The following is a 20,304-nucleotide window of genomic DNA, read 5'->3' on the forward strand; positions in this document are numbered from 1 at the left end:
CATTTAAAGTCTGAGTTCTATGGAGGACCAACTCTGCCATGAATAAAAATAATGCCCAAATAAATATATGCCAGAAATGCTTTTTATGCACGCACAGTGAAATATTGGGCAGATTAGGGGCTGTCGACACTGTCTCAACTATTCTTTAACTCAGAACACTCAATGTCACCAGCAGTCAAACCAAGCGGGTTGTTTTCTGGTGATTCGTCAGAAAACAACCCGCTTGGTTTAACTAATGCTTGCAATATGGAGAATTATATACACAACATAATTATATAATTTTTCTTGTTTAAAATTATATGAAATGAATGGAAAACTGATGTTATACATAAACAAATCTCTCAAAATAAATGGTACTTCTGCGAATCTTCATTAAAAAAAAAATTGTGACTTTTGCTACATATACTATTGTCACGTGTTTTGTCTGATTTGTGTGTGGAAATGCCACCAGTGGGCACAAAAACCAACAGATGGCATCTGCTATTACTGTAACTGCAGTGAATTTTACTCGCAAGCTCCGTCAAAGATCATGACGGCAGAGATTTTGTAAGGTTCTCTTCTAAAAGTCCTTCTAGAGCAGTAGGAGATAAATTGGCACCAATTTGTGAGACACATTTGCAGCCATTTGCTTGGAAGATTGATAGTGGCAGTTTGTAACATGACTAATCGATGGACTTAATCTGGCTGAAAAAAGCATTTTTCCTCCCCATACCATAGTATCAATCTTCATGTCAGAGTACAGCTCGGCCGGTGTCAAATGATGTAGAATTAGGCTGGATCTGACATATATCACATGGTAAACGTTTGTATCTCGCAACGCTTTGTACCGCACTGCATTAGGTCTAACCTAGGCTAGTTTGTCTTTATCGGGATCCACAGGGGTTTGTTGTGAGCTTTACCTTTAATGAAAGCTGCATTAACTGTGGGCCTGACTTTTCTCTCCAGACGGTAAACGGTAGCCGCTATTACCAGGTTAAGGTGCGCTACTTGGACCACCCTGCTGCAGGCCAACGTGACTGCTGTGGCTGCCTGCGAGGATCCTGCAGGGTCTTCACTGTATCCGGCAGCACCGTTGGTGAGGTGCAGAACCACAGATGTGATGGTGAAACTGCCTTTAGGAAGCAGCCTTAAGAGGGTCAGAGCTCTGGGTAAAGGTGACGTGGTGGGGACAGCAATCACCACCTCCACTCCAGATGCAGTGTTGGTGCAGATTTCCACAGCAGCAGATAAGGTGATAACAACCTGAGGCGTCCATCACTCAGTGTTTTGGGGAGAGCTAAAATCTGAATGTTTTCCAGGATTCCTTCTTGGAAATTATTTATTGGCACTCTACTCGTAAAATGTTCTCCATGCTGGCTGCCTGTTTGAAGGCAGGAGTGAACTCTGCTAGGAGTCGTCAGCGCAGAGATTCAAAGCAGCCAGACATCATGAAGCTCTGGGGCTTGTATGAAGTCGAAGATTGTCAGCATGTCCCAGGATGTACGGAGACGAGCCAAGGAGCGTCAGAATCGATTCCAGAGCAAGAGTTACACGACTCAGAAATCTTTCAGATGTGGAACTTTAATGACATTCCTGTGAAGCCATACGACCCTGATAAAGAACCATGTGACCATCCCACTCCTGTCGCTACAACAGCAGAACCATGTGACCATCCCACTCCTGTCGCTACAACAGCAGAACCATGTGACCATCCCACTCCTGTCGCTACAACAGCACAACCATGTGACCATCCCACTCCTGTCGCTTCAACAGCAGAACCATGTGTCACAACCATGCCCAAAGCCACAACGACGGTTCCTACCACGACCACTCCCACAACGGTTCCTACAACAACAGTGGCAGAACCATGTGACACAACCACGACCACTCCTCTGACCACGACGGCTCCCACCACGACGACTCCCCCTCCGACGACCACGACTGCTCCCACCACGACGACTCCCCCTCCGCCGACCACGACGGCTCCCACCACGACGACTCCCCCTCCGCCGACCACGACGGCTCCCACCACGACGACTCCCCCTCCGCCGACCACGACGACTCCCACCCCGACCACGACCACGGCGACTCCCACCCCGACCACGACCACGGCGACTCCCACCCCGACCACGACCACGGCGACTCCCACCCCGACCACGACCACGGCGACTCCCACCCGACCACGACCAAGGCGACCCCACCACGACCACTCTCCCGCCGACGACGACCACGGCGACCCCCACCACGACCACTCTCCCGCCGACGACGACCACGGCGACCCCCCCCACGACCACTCTCCCGCCGACGACGACCACGGCGACCCCCACCACGACCACTCTCCCGCCGACGACGACCACGGCGACCCCCACCACGACCACTCTCCCTCTCCGCCGACGACGACCACGGCGACCCCCACCACGACCACTCTCCCGCCGACGACGACCACGGCGACCCCCCCCACGACCACCCCCCCCCCGACGACGACCACGGCGACCCCCACCACGACCACTCCCCCCCCGACGACGACCACGGCGACCCCCACCACGACCACTCTCCCACCACGACGACCACGGCGACCCCCACCACGACCACTCTCCCGCCGACGACGACCACGGCGACCCCCACCACGACCACTCTCCCGCCGACGACGACCACGGCGACCCCCACCACGACCACTCCCCCGCCGACGACGACCACGGCGACCCCCACCACGACCACTCTCCCGCCGACGACGACCACGGCGACCCCCACCACGACCACTCTCCCGCCGACGACGACCACGGCGACCCCCACCACGACCACTCTCCCCCGACGACGACCACGGCGACCCCCACCACGACCACTCTCCTCCGCCGACGACGACCACGGCGACCCCCACCACGACCACTCTCCCGCCGACGACGACCACGGCGACCCCCACCACGACCACTCTCCCGCCGACGACGACCACGGCGCCCCCCCCACGACCACTCCCCCGCCGACGACGACCACGGCGACCCCCACCACGACCACTCTCCCGCCGACGACGACCACGGCGACCCCCACCACGACCACTCTCCCCCGCGACGACCCACGGCGACCCCCACCACGCCACTCTCCCGCCGACGACGACCACGGCGACCCCCCCCCCGACCACTCTCCCGCCGACGACGACCACGGCGACCCCCACCACGACCACTCTCCCGCCGACGACGACCACGGCGCCCCCCCACCACGACCACTCTCCCGCCGCCGACGACGACCACGGCGACCCCCACCACGACCACTCTCGACCACTCTCCCGCCGACGACGACCACGGCGACCCCCACCACGACCACTCTCCCGCCGACGACGACCACGGCGACCCACCCCACGACCACTCTCCCGCCGACGACGACCACGGCGACCCCCACCACGACCACTCTCCCGCCGACGACGACCACGGCGACCCCCCCACACCACTCTCCCGCCGACGACGACCACGGCGACCCCCACCACGACCACGACCATCTCCCCCGGACACGACCACGGCGCCCCCACCACGACCACTCTCCCGCCGACGACGACCACGGCGCCCCCCACCACGACCACTCTCCCGCCGACGACGACCACGGCGCCCCCCACCACGACCACTCTCCCGCCGACGACGACCACGGCGCCCCCCACCACGCCACTCTCGACCACTCTCCGACGACGACCACGGCCCCCCACCACGACCACTCTCCCTCCGCCGACGACGACCACGGCGCCCCCACCACGACCACTCTCCCGCCGACGACGACCACGGCGCCCCCCCACGACCACTCTCTCCCTCTCACCCGCCTACGACGACCACGGCGCCCCCCACCCACGACCACTCTCCCCCGACTCTACCACGGCCCCCCCCACCACGACTACACTCTCCCGCCTCCCGCCGACGACGACCACGGCGCCCCCCACCCGACCACTCTCCCCCCGACGACGCCACGGCCCCCCACCACGACCACTCTCCCTCCGACGACGACCACGGCGCCCCCCACCACGACCACTCACTCCCCGCCGACGACGACCACGGCGACCCCCACCACGACCACTCTCCCGCCGACGACGACCACGCGCCCCCCACCACGACCACTCTCCCGCCGACGACGACCACGGCGTCCCCCCACCACCCACTCTCCCGCCGACACGACCACGGCGCTCCCCACCACTACTACTCTCCGACCACCACAGGTGTTGCCACGACCACTTAAGGTGCTGAGCACTGCTGCAGCAAAGCTAAAGTGAGGGTGTTTGCAATAAAATATTTCATCTTAAGTTTTTGTTGCTTCACTTGTGTACAGTCATTTACGTGTTTATGGCCTTGTCCATTTAATCCGACAGTCTTGTTTTGTCAGATAATCATTAAATAGAATGGTTCACCAGACATGATCATCATCCCTCACTAGATTAATTGACATTACTCAAAACGTTTTCCTAAATCTAAGAACTTGGATGTATACATAAAACTGTCACATCAGAATATAAAATTACTATCTTAAACAGTTTGCAAGAAAAGCTGTCCCCTTTAAAGATACCTCGAACAGAGTAAAGAGAAACAAAACAAAGGCAATAACGCCGAACAAAATAACTGCGAGCTCCTCATTTTCGAACTCAGTCAAGTTACTAATACCCTGAACCACACACCGAATATGATTATTTTAAACAATTTCTGAGAAAAGCAATCCCCTTTAACACAGACGAATGGAACTCAAACCTATATCCTCTTCCATACTTTGTGGCGGGGGATAAAGGATTCACCCTAGGCCACTTTGAGGGATGATTTTAACCAGGGATCTTTGCTTGTCCTTTCACCAGTTTGAGCGAATCTTTCTCCGTCGGGGTAATTTAATTGCATGAGTAGGCCCCAAAACAGCCTGTTTTTAGAAGCGTCATGAATGGGGCTTTTCAGAAGGCTAAACCTCCAAAAGCCAAACGAGTTTGGGAAAATAAACCTCAAATAATATGTTGTTGGGGTTCTTAGAACAATTGGAGATATGTGAAAAATAATATAATACTGGACCTATAAGCGAGGTGATAAACTACGTGCGTGCTCTTGTGACAGGGGTGGAGATTGTCGTGTCAGACTAATCACAAACTGTGTAGAGCAGCTTATGTTACAATTGATGAATATTTCTTTTAAAATATGAATTAAAATCTATAATTCAGACCAAAAACAACACTGTTGCTGCAGAAAAAGCAGCAAGGAATGAATGCAGGAATTGATGCTCAAAATAGTGAGATTATACATTGTTAGTTCAATAAACAGACACTGTGAAGAGTTTTACTTTTACCTTGTCTGTGGCTCTGATGCTGCGTTCATACAGCTCAGCCTACATCATAAGATGGACAATATTTGTATTTTATACAGCCTTATCTTACAGGACTGAGGTTGCATCGATGTCTAAATATTCTCTCTCCTGTCAGTGTCACATCAGATCCACGCAGTGACATGTTCACAGAATGATCCTTCTTTCATTGGGAAGGTCGTTTTATAAGAGAACTGATTGGTCAAATAGATTGAGGGACTTTATACTCACTCAGATATTATCCAGGACCAGGTTAAGTGTTCAGCCTAAGTTACCATAGTGATTTAGCCCGGTAAGAAGTTAACCAGCTTAATAGTATAGCACACACCGAGTAAATCCCGAAAGTTAGCGCAATAAGAGGAAATGAAAATTCGTAGTACAGGGCTTTAGTGTTTACCAATATAGTAATAATTACCTCCGCCAAGCGCGAAGCACCGTGCAGTATGGTTATGATTTACCCTCCTTTTGTCCGTCTGTGTGTGTGTGTTTTAGCAAGATAACTTGAAAAGTTACAAATAAATTTGGATGAAATTGTCAGGAAAATTGATAAATAGGACAAGGAATAGGTGGTTAAATTGTGATGTTCTGGTTTACTAAAAGAATATATATATATATATATCCCATTCATTTTCCCATCCACACTATGGAAGTTCTAGTTGATGTCATAGATTCTCTCAGAACACGCTTCGCTGATGATGTCATCAGTGTTCCAATTAGAAAAAGAACAAAAATATGGCCCACACACAGCAAGATTTGTAACGAGGTTGCAATAGTTTAATAACTATTCGACAATTAATATTGTTATTTCAAATGCTAAAGGTCTGTTTTGATTAACAATGAATCTAATAGTGTAATTAAAATCAATGTAGGACAACAACATAGGGTGGAAATCACAATATGGGTGGAAATGAGCTGCTTGGTGTTGTTATTGGGGCACAGTGGCTTAGTGGTTAGCATATCCACCTCACAGCAAGGAGGTCCTGGGTTCAAGCCACTTGGATCCTTTCTGTATGGAATTTGCATGCTCCTCTCCTCCGGCTACTCCAGCTTCCTCCCGCAATCCAATGACTGTTGGGATGTTTGGAGTCTCAAAAATTGGTCGTATAGTGAATGAGCGTGAGTGGTTGTCTGTCTGTGTGTTGCCATGCGATGAACTGGCGCCCTGTCCAGGGCGTACCCCCGCCTTGTACCGAGCGGGAGATAGGCACCAGCAGACCCCGCAACCCTGAAATAGGAAAAAGCGGGTCTGAAAATGGATGGGTGGATTATTATTATTTAGATATTATATAAATACAATATAAATGATATAATATACATTATATATCAAACAAAACAATATTTAACAGAATAAAGAAATGTGAAAAATCATAAAAACGTTTTTCTTTGTGTTTATTTGATTCCTATTCGAGACACTTTGGTAAGAATGACTGTATATTAATGTAAGATGGGAGGAGGTGGCTGTCTGTGGAGGAGGGATGTCGTGGTTCTGTTCAGAGCTTGGGCTCGTGGCTGCTACTGAAGATCCCTTACACCAGCTGCCACGTGGAGCTCCTGGTAAGGACCAGTATGAAGCACAGACTGGGAGGTTAAAGCCACATCATTGGTGCTCTAAGATGGAGCAGTGGTTCTAGCTCTGGTTCCAGACTAAGGGTCTAAGAAAAAAAAATATATTCTGATATATCACGGTATTTCACTGCAAAATTATCGTATCCATACAAACAAATTAATTCGTGTACCCTTCGTTCTTTGTTATTTTGATTTGGTTTTTTAAACGGAAAAACCAAACTGTGGTTATTTTGTTTTACTCTTTTAAAACCAAAACAGAAAAGCAAAAAACCGACTAAGCAGCATTTATGTTTTAAAAAGAATATATTCTGTTTGTGTGATATTAGGTTAATCACAGGGAAATCAGCGCAAGATCTGAAGTCTGCTGTACCGTGTTTCCCTCCTCAGGTCCTGAACCAGGTCTCCTCACACAATAGGACTGTTTAGGATGTGTTTCATGTGTTCCTTTTAAAAAAAAAAAAAAAAATAAATAAAAATTTGAGGTTCATTTTATTTTTTTTCCAATGCACTTAAAAATTGCTGCAGATATATTGTGTAAAGTACAACTTTATTGCTATGATTGTCCTCAAGAGTTAAAATGCATAGAACAATCCCAAAATAAACGAGGCTCTGTCATTCAACAATTTTAAGCTTTAACCCAGTTTTAAGCAAAAGTGCAACATCAACTTCACAGTAGCTTCAATTTTCTGATTAAGAAATCAGGTAACTATTTTTTTTAATTGTAACGTAAAATATGTAAACTCTAATTTTAACATTCCAGCATAGTGCAAATAAAAAATGAAACATGCCTCTGGCACACACATAGCCTACTCAAAGGATAAACAAATCTAAACAAAGAGGGGGCTGGCTGACATTGCGCTACGGTAACCCACAAGGACTGAACCTGAAGAAGTCTGAAAAAAACCCTCAAATTTGCCAAATAAAAAATGTTTTTATCTACAAATTTGATAAATCGATTTAAAACCAAAACAGAATTCCAGATAAAATTACATTATGTTCCATTTGAAATCAGTAAAACAAAATAACCAGTTTTTGATTTGGTTTTAAAATGGAATAACCAAAGAACGACGGATACACGGATTCAAATGTTCTAATACATTTTTTAATCGTGTTTTTAATGAAAAAACATTTTTTTGTGCCTATGCATAGCACAAAAATGCTACGTCACTAGGTGTCCAAGAACCACATCAGACCTTTTTTAAGCTACATCACTCCTAAATGCATTTTAGCTGGAAGTTGATGACACTTTTTCATAAAACATACTGGGCACTTTTATGGATGTATGTGGTTACTTTTTTGAGAGTTTAACTTTATCAAACTGTCAAATTACATTTTTCAAAAAAGTTTAGCAGAATCTGTTCTAGTAGCCAAACATACCACTTGTTTTTGACATTGGTACCGAAAGTACAGTTGGTTGTCATTTACTCCTCACAAGTTTAAAAAGAGTTGTATTTTGTTTTTGTAGAGGTGATATTTTTAATTATTGATATCACAATGTATATTTATTATTGGGTATATTGTATTGTCAGATTCTTAGCAATGCACACCCCTGTTCCAGACCATTTCCAGTCTGTGGCTACCTCAATTAAAACTAAAGAGCCAGTGAAGGAGTGTCAATGGAAACCATTTAAAGTCTGAGTTCTATGGAGGACCAACTCTGCCATGAATAAAAATAATGCCCAAATAAATGTATGCCAGAAATGCTTTTTATGCACGCACAGTGAAATATTGGGCAGATTAGGGGCTGTCGACACTGTCTCAACTATTCTTTAACTCAGAACACTCAATGTCACCAGCAGTCAAACCAAGCGGGTTGTTTTCTGGTGATTCGTCAGAAAACGACCTGCTTGGTTTAACTAATGCTTTGCAATATGGAGAATTATATACACAACATAATTATATAATTTTACTTGTTTAAAATTATATGAAATGAATGGAAAACTGATGTTATACATAAACAAATCTCTCAAAATAAATGGTACTTCTGCGAATCTTCATTAAAAAAAAATTTGTGACTTTTGCTACATATACTATTGTCACGTGTTTTGTCTGATTTGTGTGTGGAAATGCCACCAGTGGGCACAAAAACCAACAGATGGCATCTGCTATTACTGTAACTGCAGTGAATTTTACTCGCAAGCTCCGTCAAAGATCATGACGGCAGAGATTTTGTAAGGTTCTCTTCTAAAAGTCCTTCTAGAGCAGTAGGAGATAAATTAGCACCAATTTGTGAGACACATTTGCAGCCATTTGCTTGGAAGATTGATAGTGGCAGTTTGTAACATGACTAATCGATGGACTTAATCTGGCTGAAAAAAGCATTTTTCCTCCCCATACCATAGTATCAATCTTCATGTCAGAGTACAGCTCGGCCGGTGTCAAATGATGTAGAATTAGGCTGGATCTGACATATATCACATGGTAAACGTTTGTATCTCGCAACAATGTGTACCGCACTGCATTAGGTCTAACCTAGGCTAGTTTGTCTTCATCGGGATCCACAGGGGTTTGTTGTGAGCTTTACCTTTAATGAAAGCTGCATTAACTGTGGGCCTGACTTTTCTCTCCAGACGGTAAACGGTAGCCGCTATTACCAGGTTAAGGTGCGCTACTTGGACCACCTGCTGCAGGCCAACGTGACTGCTGTGGCTGCCTGCGAGGATCCTGCAGGGTCTTCACTGTATCCGGCAGCACCGTTGGTGAGGTGCAGAACCACAGATGTGATGGTGAAACTGCCTTTAGGAAGCAGCCTTAAGAGGGTCAGAGCTCTGGGTAAAGGTGACGTGGTGGGGACGGCAATCACCACCTCCACTCCAGATGCAGTGTTGGTGCAGATTTCCACAGCAGCAGATAAGGTGATAACAACCTGAGGCGTCCATCACTCAGTGTTTTGGGGGGAGCTAAAATCTGAATGTTTTCCAGGATTCCTTCTTGGAAATTATTTATTGGCACTCTACTCGTAAAATGTTCTCCATGCTGGCTGCCTGTTTGAAGGCAGGAGTGAACTCTGCTAGGAGTCGTCAGCGCAGAGATTCAAAGCAGCCAGACATCATGAAGCTCTGGGGCTTGTATGAAGTCGAAGATTGTCAGCATGTCCCAGGATGTACGGAGACGAGCCAAGGAGCGTCAGAATCGATTCCAGAGCAAGAGTTACACGACTCAGAAATCTTTCAGATGTGGAACTTTAATGACATTCCTGTGAAGCCATACGACCCTGATAAAGAACCATGTGACCATCCCACTCCTGTCGCTACAACAGCAGAACCATGTGACCATCCCACTCCTGTCGCTACAACAGCAGAACCATGTGACCATCCCACTCCTGTCGCTACAACAGCACAACCATGTGACCATCCCACTCCTGTCGCTTCAACAGCAGAACCATGTGTCACAACCATGCCCAAAGCCACAACGACGGTTCCTACCACTACCACTCCCACAACGGTTCCTACAACAACAGTGGCAGAACCATGTGACAGTCCCACTCCTGTCAGTACAACGGCAGAACCATGTGACACAACCACGACCACTCCTCTGACCACGACGGCTCCCACCACGACGACTCCCCCTCCTCTGACCACGACGGCTCCCACCACGACGACTCCCCCTCCTCTGACCACGACGGCTCCCACCACGACGACTCCCCCTCCTCTGACCACGACGGCTCCCACCACGACGACTCCCCCTCCTCTGACCACGACGGCTCCCACCACGACGACTCCCACCACGACGACCACGACGGCTCCCACCACGACAACTCCCCCTCCGACGACCACGACGGCTCGCACCACGACGACTCCCCCTCCGACGACCACGACGGCTCCCACCACGACCACTCCTCTGACCACGACGGCTCCCACCACGACGACTCCCCCTCCGACGACCACGACGGCTCCCACCACGACGACTCCCCCTCCGACGACCACGACGGCTCCCACCACGACGACTCCCCCTCCGACGACCACGACGGCTCCCACCACGACGACTCCCCCTCCGACGACCACGACGGCTCCCACCACGACGACTCCCCCTCCGACGACCACGACGGCTCCCACCACGACGACTCCCCCTCCGACGACCACGACGGCTCCCACCACGACGACTCCCCCTCCGACGACCACGACGACTCCCCCTCCCACCACGACGACTCCCCCTCCGACGACCACGACGGCTCCCACCACGACGACTCCCCCTCCGACGACCACGACGGCTCCCACCACGACGGCTCCCACCACGATGGCTCCCACCACGACGGCTCCCTCTCCTCCGACCACCACGGCGGCCCCCACCACCACGGCGGCCCCCACCACCACGGCGGCTCCCACCACCACGGCGACCCCTCCCACCACGGCGGCCCCGGCGACTTTCACATTCTTTCGTCTGGTCTGACCTTGTGTACGCAAACATGAGTGTGGATTTGTGCTGCAGCACAGTAAAATCAGACAGACTCAAAATAAAGTATTAAATGAGCCTCAGCTCTTTTGTAAGCATAAGTAGATACACATTAAGGACAAATTAAAATGAATTTGGAAAAAGTCCAAGTTATTACTGATGCCTGCGCTTTTTTGGTTTTACTTCAATATGGTAAATGCAGCTACCGGACTGGAGCGTATTGGTTCCACATTGCGCAACAAGCACCGCATACGAATGATGGGAGCTCTGCTTTTGCTCTGTGTGTTAAATCAGTAGGGGAATGCTGTATGATTGCTCCCCTCGGCGTAGACTTGGCAGTGTGTGCACTTCTCTATGCGTTCCCCCTGCTGGCTCTGATTCCTACCACCTTGCACAGGGTGAAGGAATGTGGCCATTCTCTGATCCTGGTGGCTCCCCACTGACCGGCTATGCACTGGTTGGTTGGAGATTTACCAGCTGCTCTGTGCTCCCACTGCGCAGGGATCTGTTGTCATAGGCGGGTGGTATGGTTTTCCATCCACGCCCAGAGAGTCTGGGGCTGCGGGCCTGGCCTCTGAGTGGCACAAACTTGGCCGTACGGCTATCACAGGACGTGATCTCTACCATACAGAGCACTTGGGCCCCCTCCACTAGATCTTTTTATGACTCTAAGTGGAAGGTGTTTGAGGCAAGGTGTCTCCAGGGTGGCCATATTCCTTTTCAGTGTTTGGTGGGTGTGATTCTGTCATTCCTGCAGGGCCTGATTGACAAGCGCAAGGCCTTTTCCACTGTGAAAGTGTATTTGGCAGCAATCGCAGCCTGTCACGTGGGCTTTGCGGACAAACCAGCGAGTCTACATCTGCTGATATGCAGGTTTTTGAAGGGTGCGCTCAGTCTCTTCCCCGTATCCAGATCAGTGGTTTTACCATAGGATCTGGCGGTGGTTCTGGAGGATCTTAATGGATCCCCGTTCAAACCGATGGGTGTGGCGGACCTGAAGTTTGTCTCCCTTAAAGGTGTTTTGTTGCTGACTCTGGCTTCGGCCAAAAGAGTCAGGGACATTCATGCGCTCTTGGTTCACCCGACATGCTCTCATCTTTCCCTAGGTGATGTGTGAATCATTCTGAGACCCAACCCAGCCTTTGTGCCGAAGGTGGAGGAGCAATCAGCTGTTCGTCTCCCTGGCCAACCCCCGTAAGGGGAGGCCTGTCTCTAAGCAACGCCTGTCACACTGGGTGGTGGAGGCTATCGCTTTGGCTTACTCGTGTCAGGGTCTGCAGCCGCCTACGGGTCTGTGTGCACACTCAACTCTAGGACTTCCCACATCCTGGAAAACCGCACAACATGGATGTTGTTCAGAATCTCGACGTACTCAAAAATGACTTTTCCACCAAGATTGATGGGGTCCTGAATGAAATCCTGGGAGATAAGAAGGATATACAAGACTTCTCGCATTGCATGGATGAAGCGGAAGAGTGCATCAGCAGTGTCAGACACACTGTTAATTCAGAGAAGAGCAAAACTGATGCGCTAACTAAACAAGTGGCTGTCCTTACAGACAAGCTTGATGATTTGGAAAATCAGTCCCAACGGTCCAATTTATGACTGGTTAATGTGCCCCAAAGAGTGGAAAGTAATGTCGCTATTGCTTTCCTTGAGAAAGGTCTGTTGGAGGCTCTGGGTCCTGCTACTTTCCTGTCTTCACCCATCATCGAAAGAGCACATAGGCTACCCGGCCAGGCACAACACAATAGGCCCCGTACACCGAGGATTCTCATTGTGAAGTTCTTATAAATTTCCAAGATAAAATCCGGGTAATGTGACCAACCAGGGCCAAAGGCAAAATATTATACTGTGGACAGGAGGTGATATTTTGCCCGCACATTTCTACGGAGCTTCACTGGCTACGTAATTATTTACCCTGCCAAGCTTGGTGTGACAACGATTGATGGACAAACTAAGGAGTTTGTCTCCATCAGAGGCCGAGAAGTTTGTCCACACACTTCAATGCAGGAAGGACTCACAGGGTAACTAAGTGGGACTCTTTTGGGATTTTGATTGCACTCCTCACCAATGTAAGTTTTGTGTTCACTATTCAAACATGCTGAAAGGTAACTTTAACTCTTGGTTGATTGAATTGTAAGCACCATTTAATACGACCAACTTGTTTATAATTCATGTTTATATATTGGTTTTGTATTTCATATTTTGGTTTCATGAATTGGGCTGTTTATAAAGAAAGCAAGAATGCATGTTATTTTGCCTTAAGAAGGTGCAGTTGTATTGTTTTTGCCCACAAACAGGAAGTTGTTTGACTTGATGAAGAATTAAAAAAAAGATGGCTAACAGAGCAACACAGTCGTTTTTACCGTGCTGCGACGGAAGAATCCTACACTGCAAGTTAATTGTTTTTTAATGTTATAAATGCTTGTTCATGTAGAATATACATGTTTGCCGGGAGACTCATATGTCTGGTTAGTTTTGTTTTGTCAGTGTTTTTATTACTTTGAATGCGTAGTCTGGTTTAACTGCTCCCTTGGTTATATTGGGTCAGTGTGTGCATTTAACTTCACCCCATGGGGAGGGCCTGTCCTGTTCAGGATGACAGCTGAGGTGATTTGTTTTTGGCAGGTTTTATATTTTGTTTGCTTGAGGTGGATGCTTAAATTGTCTTAATTAAAGCAGCAACTTGAGTCATCTATAGTTTTTATTCAGGAGTCACATTTATTAAAAGATTTGATGAAAGGTCGTAGAAGATGGCCAGGAAAAGTGCTGGCTTCATGTTTGTCTTCCCACTCTAGAGGGGTTATGGTGTTAATTCACAACTCTGTGCCATTCCAAGTTGATGCTGGTAGATTTGTAGTAGTGCAGGGAACACTTTTAAGAGAAAATATTCATTTGGTTAATATATGACCCCAATTATGATAACCCGTCCTTCTTTGAAGTTTTGTTTTTGCTGTTGGCCACCCTCCCAGGTAAAATAGTAATGGCAGTCAATTTCAACTGTACTTTAGATCCAAAGCTTGATCAGTTGTCTGAATATGACACTTACCATTTACAAACCAGAAAGAAAATACATCAATATATACAGGACCTGAACCTCTGTGACCCATGGAGGATTCATTCAATACACACTCCCGAATAGACTGTTTTTTAATTTCATCCTCTCTGTTAACAATAATAAATGATTGTATATGATAGTATTGTTTTGTCAGATCATGCGCCAACCTTGCTATTTTACAATGATTTTCAATTAAACAGATTTTATAATTGGCGGCTGCATCCTAAATGTTTGCATAATTCTGATTTCATAAATTTTATAAGTGAACACATTGACGTCGACTTTTCTTTAAACACAAATCAAACTGGCAGCTATTAGATGAGAGGCTTATAAAGCATATATTAGAGGGCAAATGATTAGTTTCACTAGTTCCAAAACTAACAAATTTAAAAATAGAATGAATGAATTAGACTCCAAAAATAGGGAATTAAAGAAAGTGTCTATTCTGGATCATTCAAAACAAACAAAACAAAAGCTACTCGCTCTTCAAGCAGATTATGAAGAGCTTTCTGCACTAAAAGCTAATGACAGTCTAATAAGACTGAAGCGAACCTTTTACGATCAAGGTGAAAAACAGAGTAAACTATTGGCCTGGCAAAGTAAGAAGCTTGATTCAGAAAGAGCCATAAATATAATTAGGAATGAACAGGGAGAAAAAACTGGAGATCCAAATGAAATTAACTAAATTTTTGTCGTACTATAAAACCCTTTACCATTCAGATGCCCCACTAAATCTGGAAATCCAAAAGAATTTTCTAGATGGATTAGACATCCCCTGTATTTCTCGGTTCATAAAATGAATTTTTTGGTTGTGCGCATATATACGGATATACAATCTCAGTACGATGCGCACTCAGTACAAGACACCGGTGTGGAGGTTTGTGGAAAGTATAGACCAGGGCCGGTCCTATGAAATTCTGGGCCGGGGAGCAAAATCATTGCGTAGGGACCCAACCTCCCTATCCACCTCTCTATCCCCCCCTACTTTTCTGTTCCCGTCCCATCTGAAACGACCTAGAAGCAGTGTTTGAGCTTCCCCTGCTTACAATAAACATGCAGTGTGACGGTAACAAGTTGTTTTGAGTCCTGTTTATAATGTTATTGACCCGCGGAGACTTCTGGATCTATACAGCGGGCGCACACACTCGCACACAGTGATACCTCTGAAGCCGAACCATTTCCAAAATTGACCCTTATTCTTAGTTTTTTTTTATTTACTAACTCTTCATTTGACTCTTTTCTTAATATTATCATTGTGGCTGGTGAAGTGAGTGAGTGGCGGAGGGGGGGTTTGGTAAGGGTGTGTATCCACAGTGTCTTCTTGTTCTGCTGCTGCGGCTGCTCGAACGTTAAACCACGAACAGTAAACCTTTTTAGCATTTTCTGCCTCCTTTTTTGGACTTTCTTTTCATTTTACCTCTCTCTGTTTCTGGCAACCCAATTTTAATCTATTTACCGACGTGTAGGCAAGCCACGGTCTGAATCTCGAGCGTTGACTCAAGTCTCTCTTGCGCATGCGGCATGGGCAATACTAAAGGTAGAGGGAGGGGCGTGATGACACACATTTTGACACATTTTTGAAAATAACTCGTTATGGGGGAAAAAACAGTAAGAGCAACATAAAGGGCCTTTTGTACTGTATGACAAAAAAAAAAAAAATAATATTAATCTGAATTTTATTTTTTGTGAGGATTGGGGAGGAGGCCCTCTTACCTGTTGTAAACACCTAATTTTGAATTAAACTTAAATCTGAATTAAGTGGTGTATTCCTATTTTAATTCCAAATTAATTAATTAATTATTCTTGTAAACGCTTTATTCTGCTTCAAGTTAATTCCTTTTGTGCATGCTCGAGCTTTCGTGAAGAAGCGCTGGTGATGACATAATCCAAGATGGCCGTCCGGACACTAGCTGAGACTATTTAATAAGCCTTTGAAGACATGGATATAATGAAGAGTGGATGGATGGAAGGATAATCATGATGACATTTACAGACATATTAATTACACTTATTAAAGGGGACATATCATGCTAAATCCACTTTTTTAGCCCTTAAATGCATTTTGTTGTATATTTAGAGTGCTTAGAAGTACAGAAAAAAATCAAATTAGTCTCTTCAGGTGCTCCGTTGATATCTTTATATTCTGTTTTGGTCATATTTTTCAATCTGTTTCGATTTTTATATTCTCTATAACGTTTTTTGAACAAAAACGTCACAGTATTTGCAGCGGAACTGCCAAATTAGGACATCGACTCCAGGCCCAACACTTCGAACAATCCGCCATTTTTATTTCTCGCTTTTATTTTGTAGTCCAAGCTCAAGGATGCAGAAGTTACGAGAGGATAAGTCAAAATGTTCGGTTGTTGGATGTAGTAACCCACACGCTTCATTACACCGTCTCCCAGCATCAGAACCTTTTCAAAGTGCCTGGTTGAGTTTTATTTTTTACGGAAATGTACCCACATGGGGCGGTGTGTAGCTCAGTGGGTTGAGCGCCCGCCCCATGTACGGAGGCTGTAGTTCCTCACCTGCAGCGGGTCCAGGTTCGATTCCCAGCCTGGGACCCCCTCCTGCGTGTCATTCCCTGCTCCCTCTCACCCCCTTCCTGTCAAGCAACTGTCATATAAAGGCCACTAGAGCCAAAAAAAATCCTTTAAAAAAAAAAAAAAAAAAAAGAAATGTACCCACATCTGTGGGTAAGGTCATTTTTGTGCGCGCGAAGCACTTCAAGGATGACTGCTTCATCAACCTCCACCAGTATAAAGAAGGATTTGCCGAAAGACTTTGTCTGATTGAGGGTTCAATTCCTTCTATCTTTGGAGACGATGAACAGAGCACTTCGGTAAGCTGTAAATAACGCTAAAAAGTGTGATGATAAGACGTCCCTGTCATTGTTTTGTTAGCATTAGCAGTTGCACCATCTTCATATGTTAGCGCTGTGTGCTCGTTTTAGATCCTTGATGATATGGCCTACATGGTTTAATTTAAGTCTAAAGTTTTCATTAGTCATTTCATTTTGACGTTTTGTCTCCGAAAAAACTGTATTAAAATGCATTTCGTGACGTTCGCTGGCGCTTGCGTTAGCTCGGCGCTTGTGTTAGCTCACTTGTTAACATCCAGATGAAGACGTTGTTCTGCAGGTTCATCTTCATTTTCATCTCGCTCCGCCGGGTCCGACTCTGGCTCGAACATGTAAGGCTGGATGGACAAGTCTTCTGTTGTTGACATTTTGTAAATAACGTGTGAATAAAAACTTTCTGCACCTCTACATAACTGTATCTCTTCTATCAAACTACAAAAATGGCCGAACAGGGTGGAGTTGAACCAAGTGTCACCTCTACAACCTGGAGAGGGGGCGGGGTATGAAGTGTCACATTTGCATTTAAAGAGACCTCACCAAAACGAGTTGCTCTCAGAAGCACATCAGAAAAGAGGTAGAAAAGGGGTGGAGCTATAATAATGAGGAATTCAGACCCAAGCATTGCAGTTCCGCTTTATATAGACCACAACTGTATGGTTTATATGTAAAAAGGAAGGATTTAAAAGCATGATATGTCTCCTTTAAGTAAGATTTTCACTCGTCCTGTTGATGGAAGTAGAGCAGCTGTTGCATTAACCGCTGGCTTTGATTGGCCAAAGTACGGTTGTCTGCCTCCCTTCTCTACTGCTCTATCTCATTCTTCTCAGCGAAAGAAAGTAAAATAGTGTTATTGTATTGCTGCTGCTTCCAAACTACAATCAAATAAAAGTGAAAATAGTACTTAGTGTGGTCTTCTATATTGCAGCCGAAAAGGTTTGTTGTTTCAGCCCCAATAGATGTCAATACGTCACTTTCGCCCCCTGTCCAATCAGAACCCTCCCCTACCCCAGACCTAAAGGGGAATTGAATAAAGCCGACTGAACCTTTTTTGCATGTAAATCTCAATTTGGAATGACTGTTTTTATGTAATCGTGAAACAATACTTTAATTCCCAATTAAGAAAACAGCATGTAACCGTGGACAATGTAAGTGAATGTATTAAAGCTCACCAGCAGAAATTAAAACTTAATGTGAAATGTCTACTATTGATGTGTCTCAATCTCTTTCTCTTTTTGTTTTGACTCTTTGGACTGAAAGTAAACGTCTCTAAGAATGAATCCAGCTCGTTTCCATCTTCTTTCGCATCAACAATAACGTAAACGGTTTCATACTTTATCATGAAATCTTCTTTTCTGTTTTTTTTGGGAGGATTGTTGTTTTGGATGACAAGGGACTCTGTGACTGAGGACTTTACAGATTCCCACGCTGTGCTGCAGCGGTAGTTTCCTGCCGGTTGGCGGTGAAGTGTTGGTACTGCGTATCTTTGACTGTTTTATTACTCGTGGGAGGAATCTGGTGGTTGCTGTGGTAATGAAAGCTCTGAAGCTAAAGGCAGCTGTTGTGATCAACCACATCCTCTTCCTGTCTTTGGAATGATCAACAGGAAGTGGTCCTTTACCGAAGACGTCGCAAGCTGAATAACACGAGGTGGATGTGCTGCGGCATGAACCGCATGAGACTTACATGATACACGGTACAAAATAAAAAACTGAACACGAGAACCTCCAGTAGAAGCATCCATCAGATAACTGGTTGACTGGTGTCACACAAATAAACTGGAAGTCAAAGACTCTGAGAGCATCATTAAAATCTCAGTTCATCACGAGGGATGTAACAAAATCTAAATCTCACGGTTTGGTATAAGCACGGTAGTAACCTCACCGTACAATACTTATTGTGATATTGTACACAGCTAGCAGCAAAGCTAACAATAGCAAGAATGATAAACATTGGGAAATTGTCTGTTCAACATTTATTGTCATACTTTTAGATGGAATACTGCCTACTCACAGATACAGATTATTTAGGTGAAGTGCAAAAATTCAAGAGAACACTCTTAAAGTCCACACAGCCTCGTAACAATAAACTCAATAATAAACTGTCAAGGAATTCAAAGTAGTGTAAACTGCCGTACTGTGTTTAGCTTAACTTTAGGTTTTTCTAGAGAAATGAAAGTCAACATTTGAGGTTATGAGTAATCTGAGCATTTAAAATATCCACTAACCTTTTAAAACCCTCGTCAACAGCAGAAAACAGCCATAACTGCGACGCATCTTAATTGTATATGTACTGAGACATCTAATGTATAAGTTTATCAGTCGGCTAAATTACCCTGAAATGACATTGTGCTTATACTGGTAAACACTGTCACTCATTGCACAACTCGGCTCTGAAGCACTGTTTTAAGTGTCTTTTCAAATTTGATTGTTAGACCTTTTTATATGTGTTTTTGTGTTTGTATAGTTTTTATGGTCCCCGAGTCTTAAATAATTCATTTCTTGAGTTCTTGAGCTTTTGACCAGACTTTTCAGGATGCCGGGTTTTTAAGTGGCTTCTCATGTTGCTCGTAGTTTCAGAAGAGTAGCACATGGTGCATTTGCAGTGTTTGCATATTCGCCACCTTTTCTCCTTTATGGTTTCTTGATGTGGTGAAACCGAAAGGTTTCCACACCTCTGATTGGAGCCGCTGCATCATGCACAGGTTCTACAAACACCTCCGTTTCTACCTCGCTCTCCTGGTTGCCACCATCTGCTATGTTTCCTTTCCCCTCTGATATATATGTAACTCAATGACTGAGCATCAAAATGTGTACCAATATCTTCTAATAATTTGATAAAAAGTATTTCAAACAATAAGTCATTCATTTTTCAGAAACTAGTTTATGTTGACCGTTTTGGAGAATGTCGTTCACCTGTGTGGAACCATTTTCATGACTTATTGAGAATATAAATATGAACTAATTAATTCATCCATCAGAGGGTTTAACGCTTTTTCAATTTTGATGATGCTCCAACAATTCTCCATGTCTGTAGAACTTCATGCATTGTTCTGCAGATCATTCTCAACATTGGCTCTGCTCATCTGCACGTTCAGTAGATGAAGTCTCCTCAGTTTGTCCATAGTGAAATGTGTCTCTGC

The 20,304-nt window shown here is 45.9% G+C and overlaps 1 protein-coding gene across 1 annotated transcript; it reads left to right on the forward strand.

Annotated features, from left to right (window-relative positions):
- The first annotated feature begins 1,100 nt into the window (after window positions 1-1,100).
- On the forward strand, window positions 1,101-12,442 carry LOC114473666 (mucin-2-like). Its single transcript, XM_028463430.1, is given in 12 exon segments — window positions 1,101-1,231; window positions 1,299-2,170; window positions 2,172-2,356; window positions 2,359-2,529; window positions 2,532-2,780; window positions 2,824-2,931; window positions 2,934-4,192; window positions 9,423-9,707; window positions 9,757-11,235; window positions 12,002-12,070; window positions 12,176-12,295; window positions 12,398-12,442. Coding segments are annotated over 11 exon segments (4,800 nt in total). The 5' UTR covers window positions 1,101-1,231; window positions 1,299-1,340.
- Window positions 12,443-20,304: the final 7,862 nt, after the last annotated feature.

This window comes from Gouania willdenowi, chromosome 12 (genome assembly GCF_900634775.1).
Source record: "Gouania willdenowi chromosome 12, fGouWil2.1, whole genome shotgun sequence".
Classification (NCBI taxonomy): Eukaryota; Metazoa; Chordata; class Actinopteri; order Blenniiformes; family Gobiesocidae; genus Gouania; species Gouania willdenowi.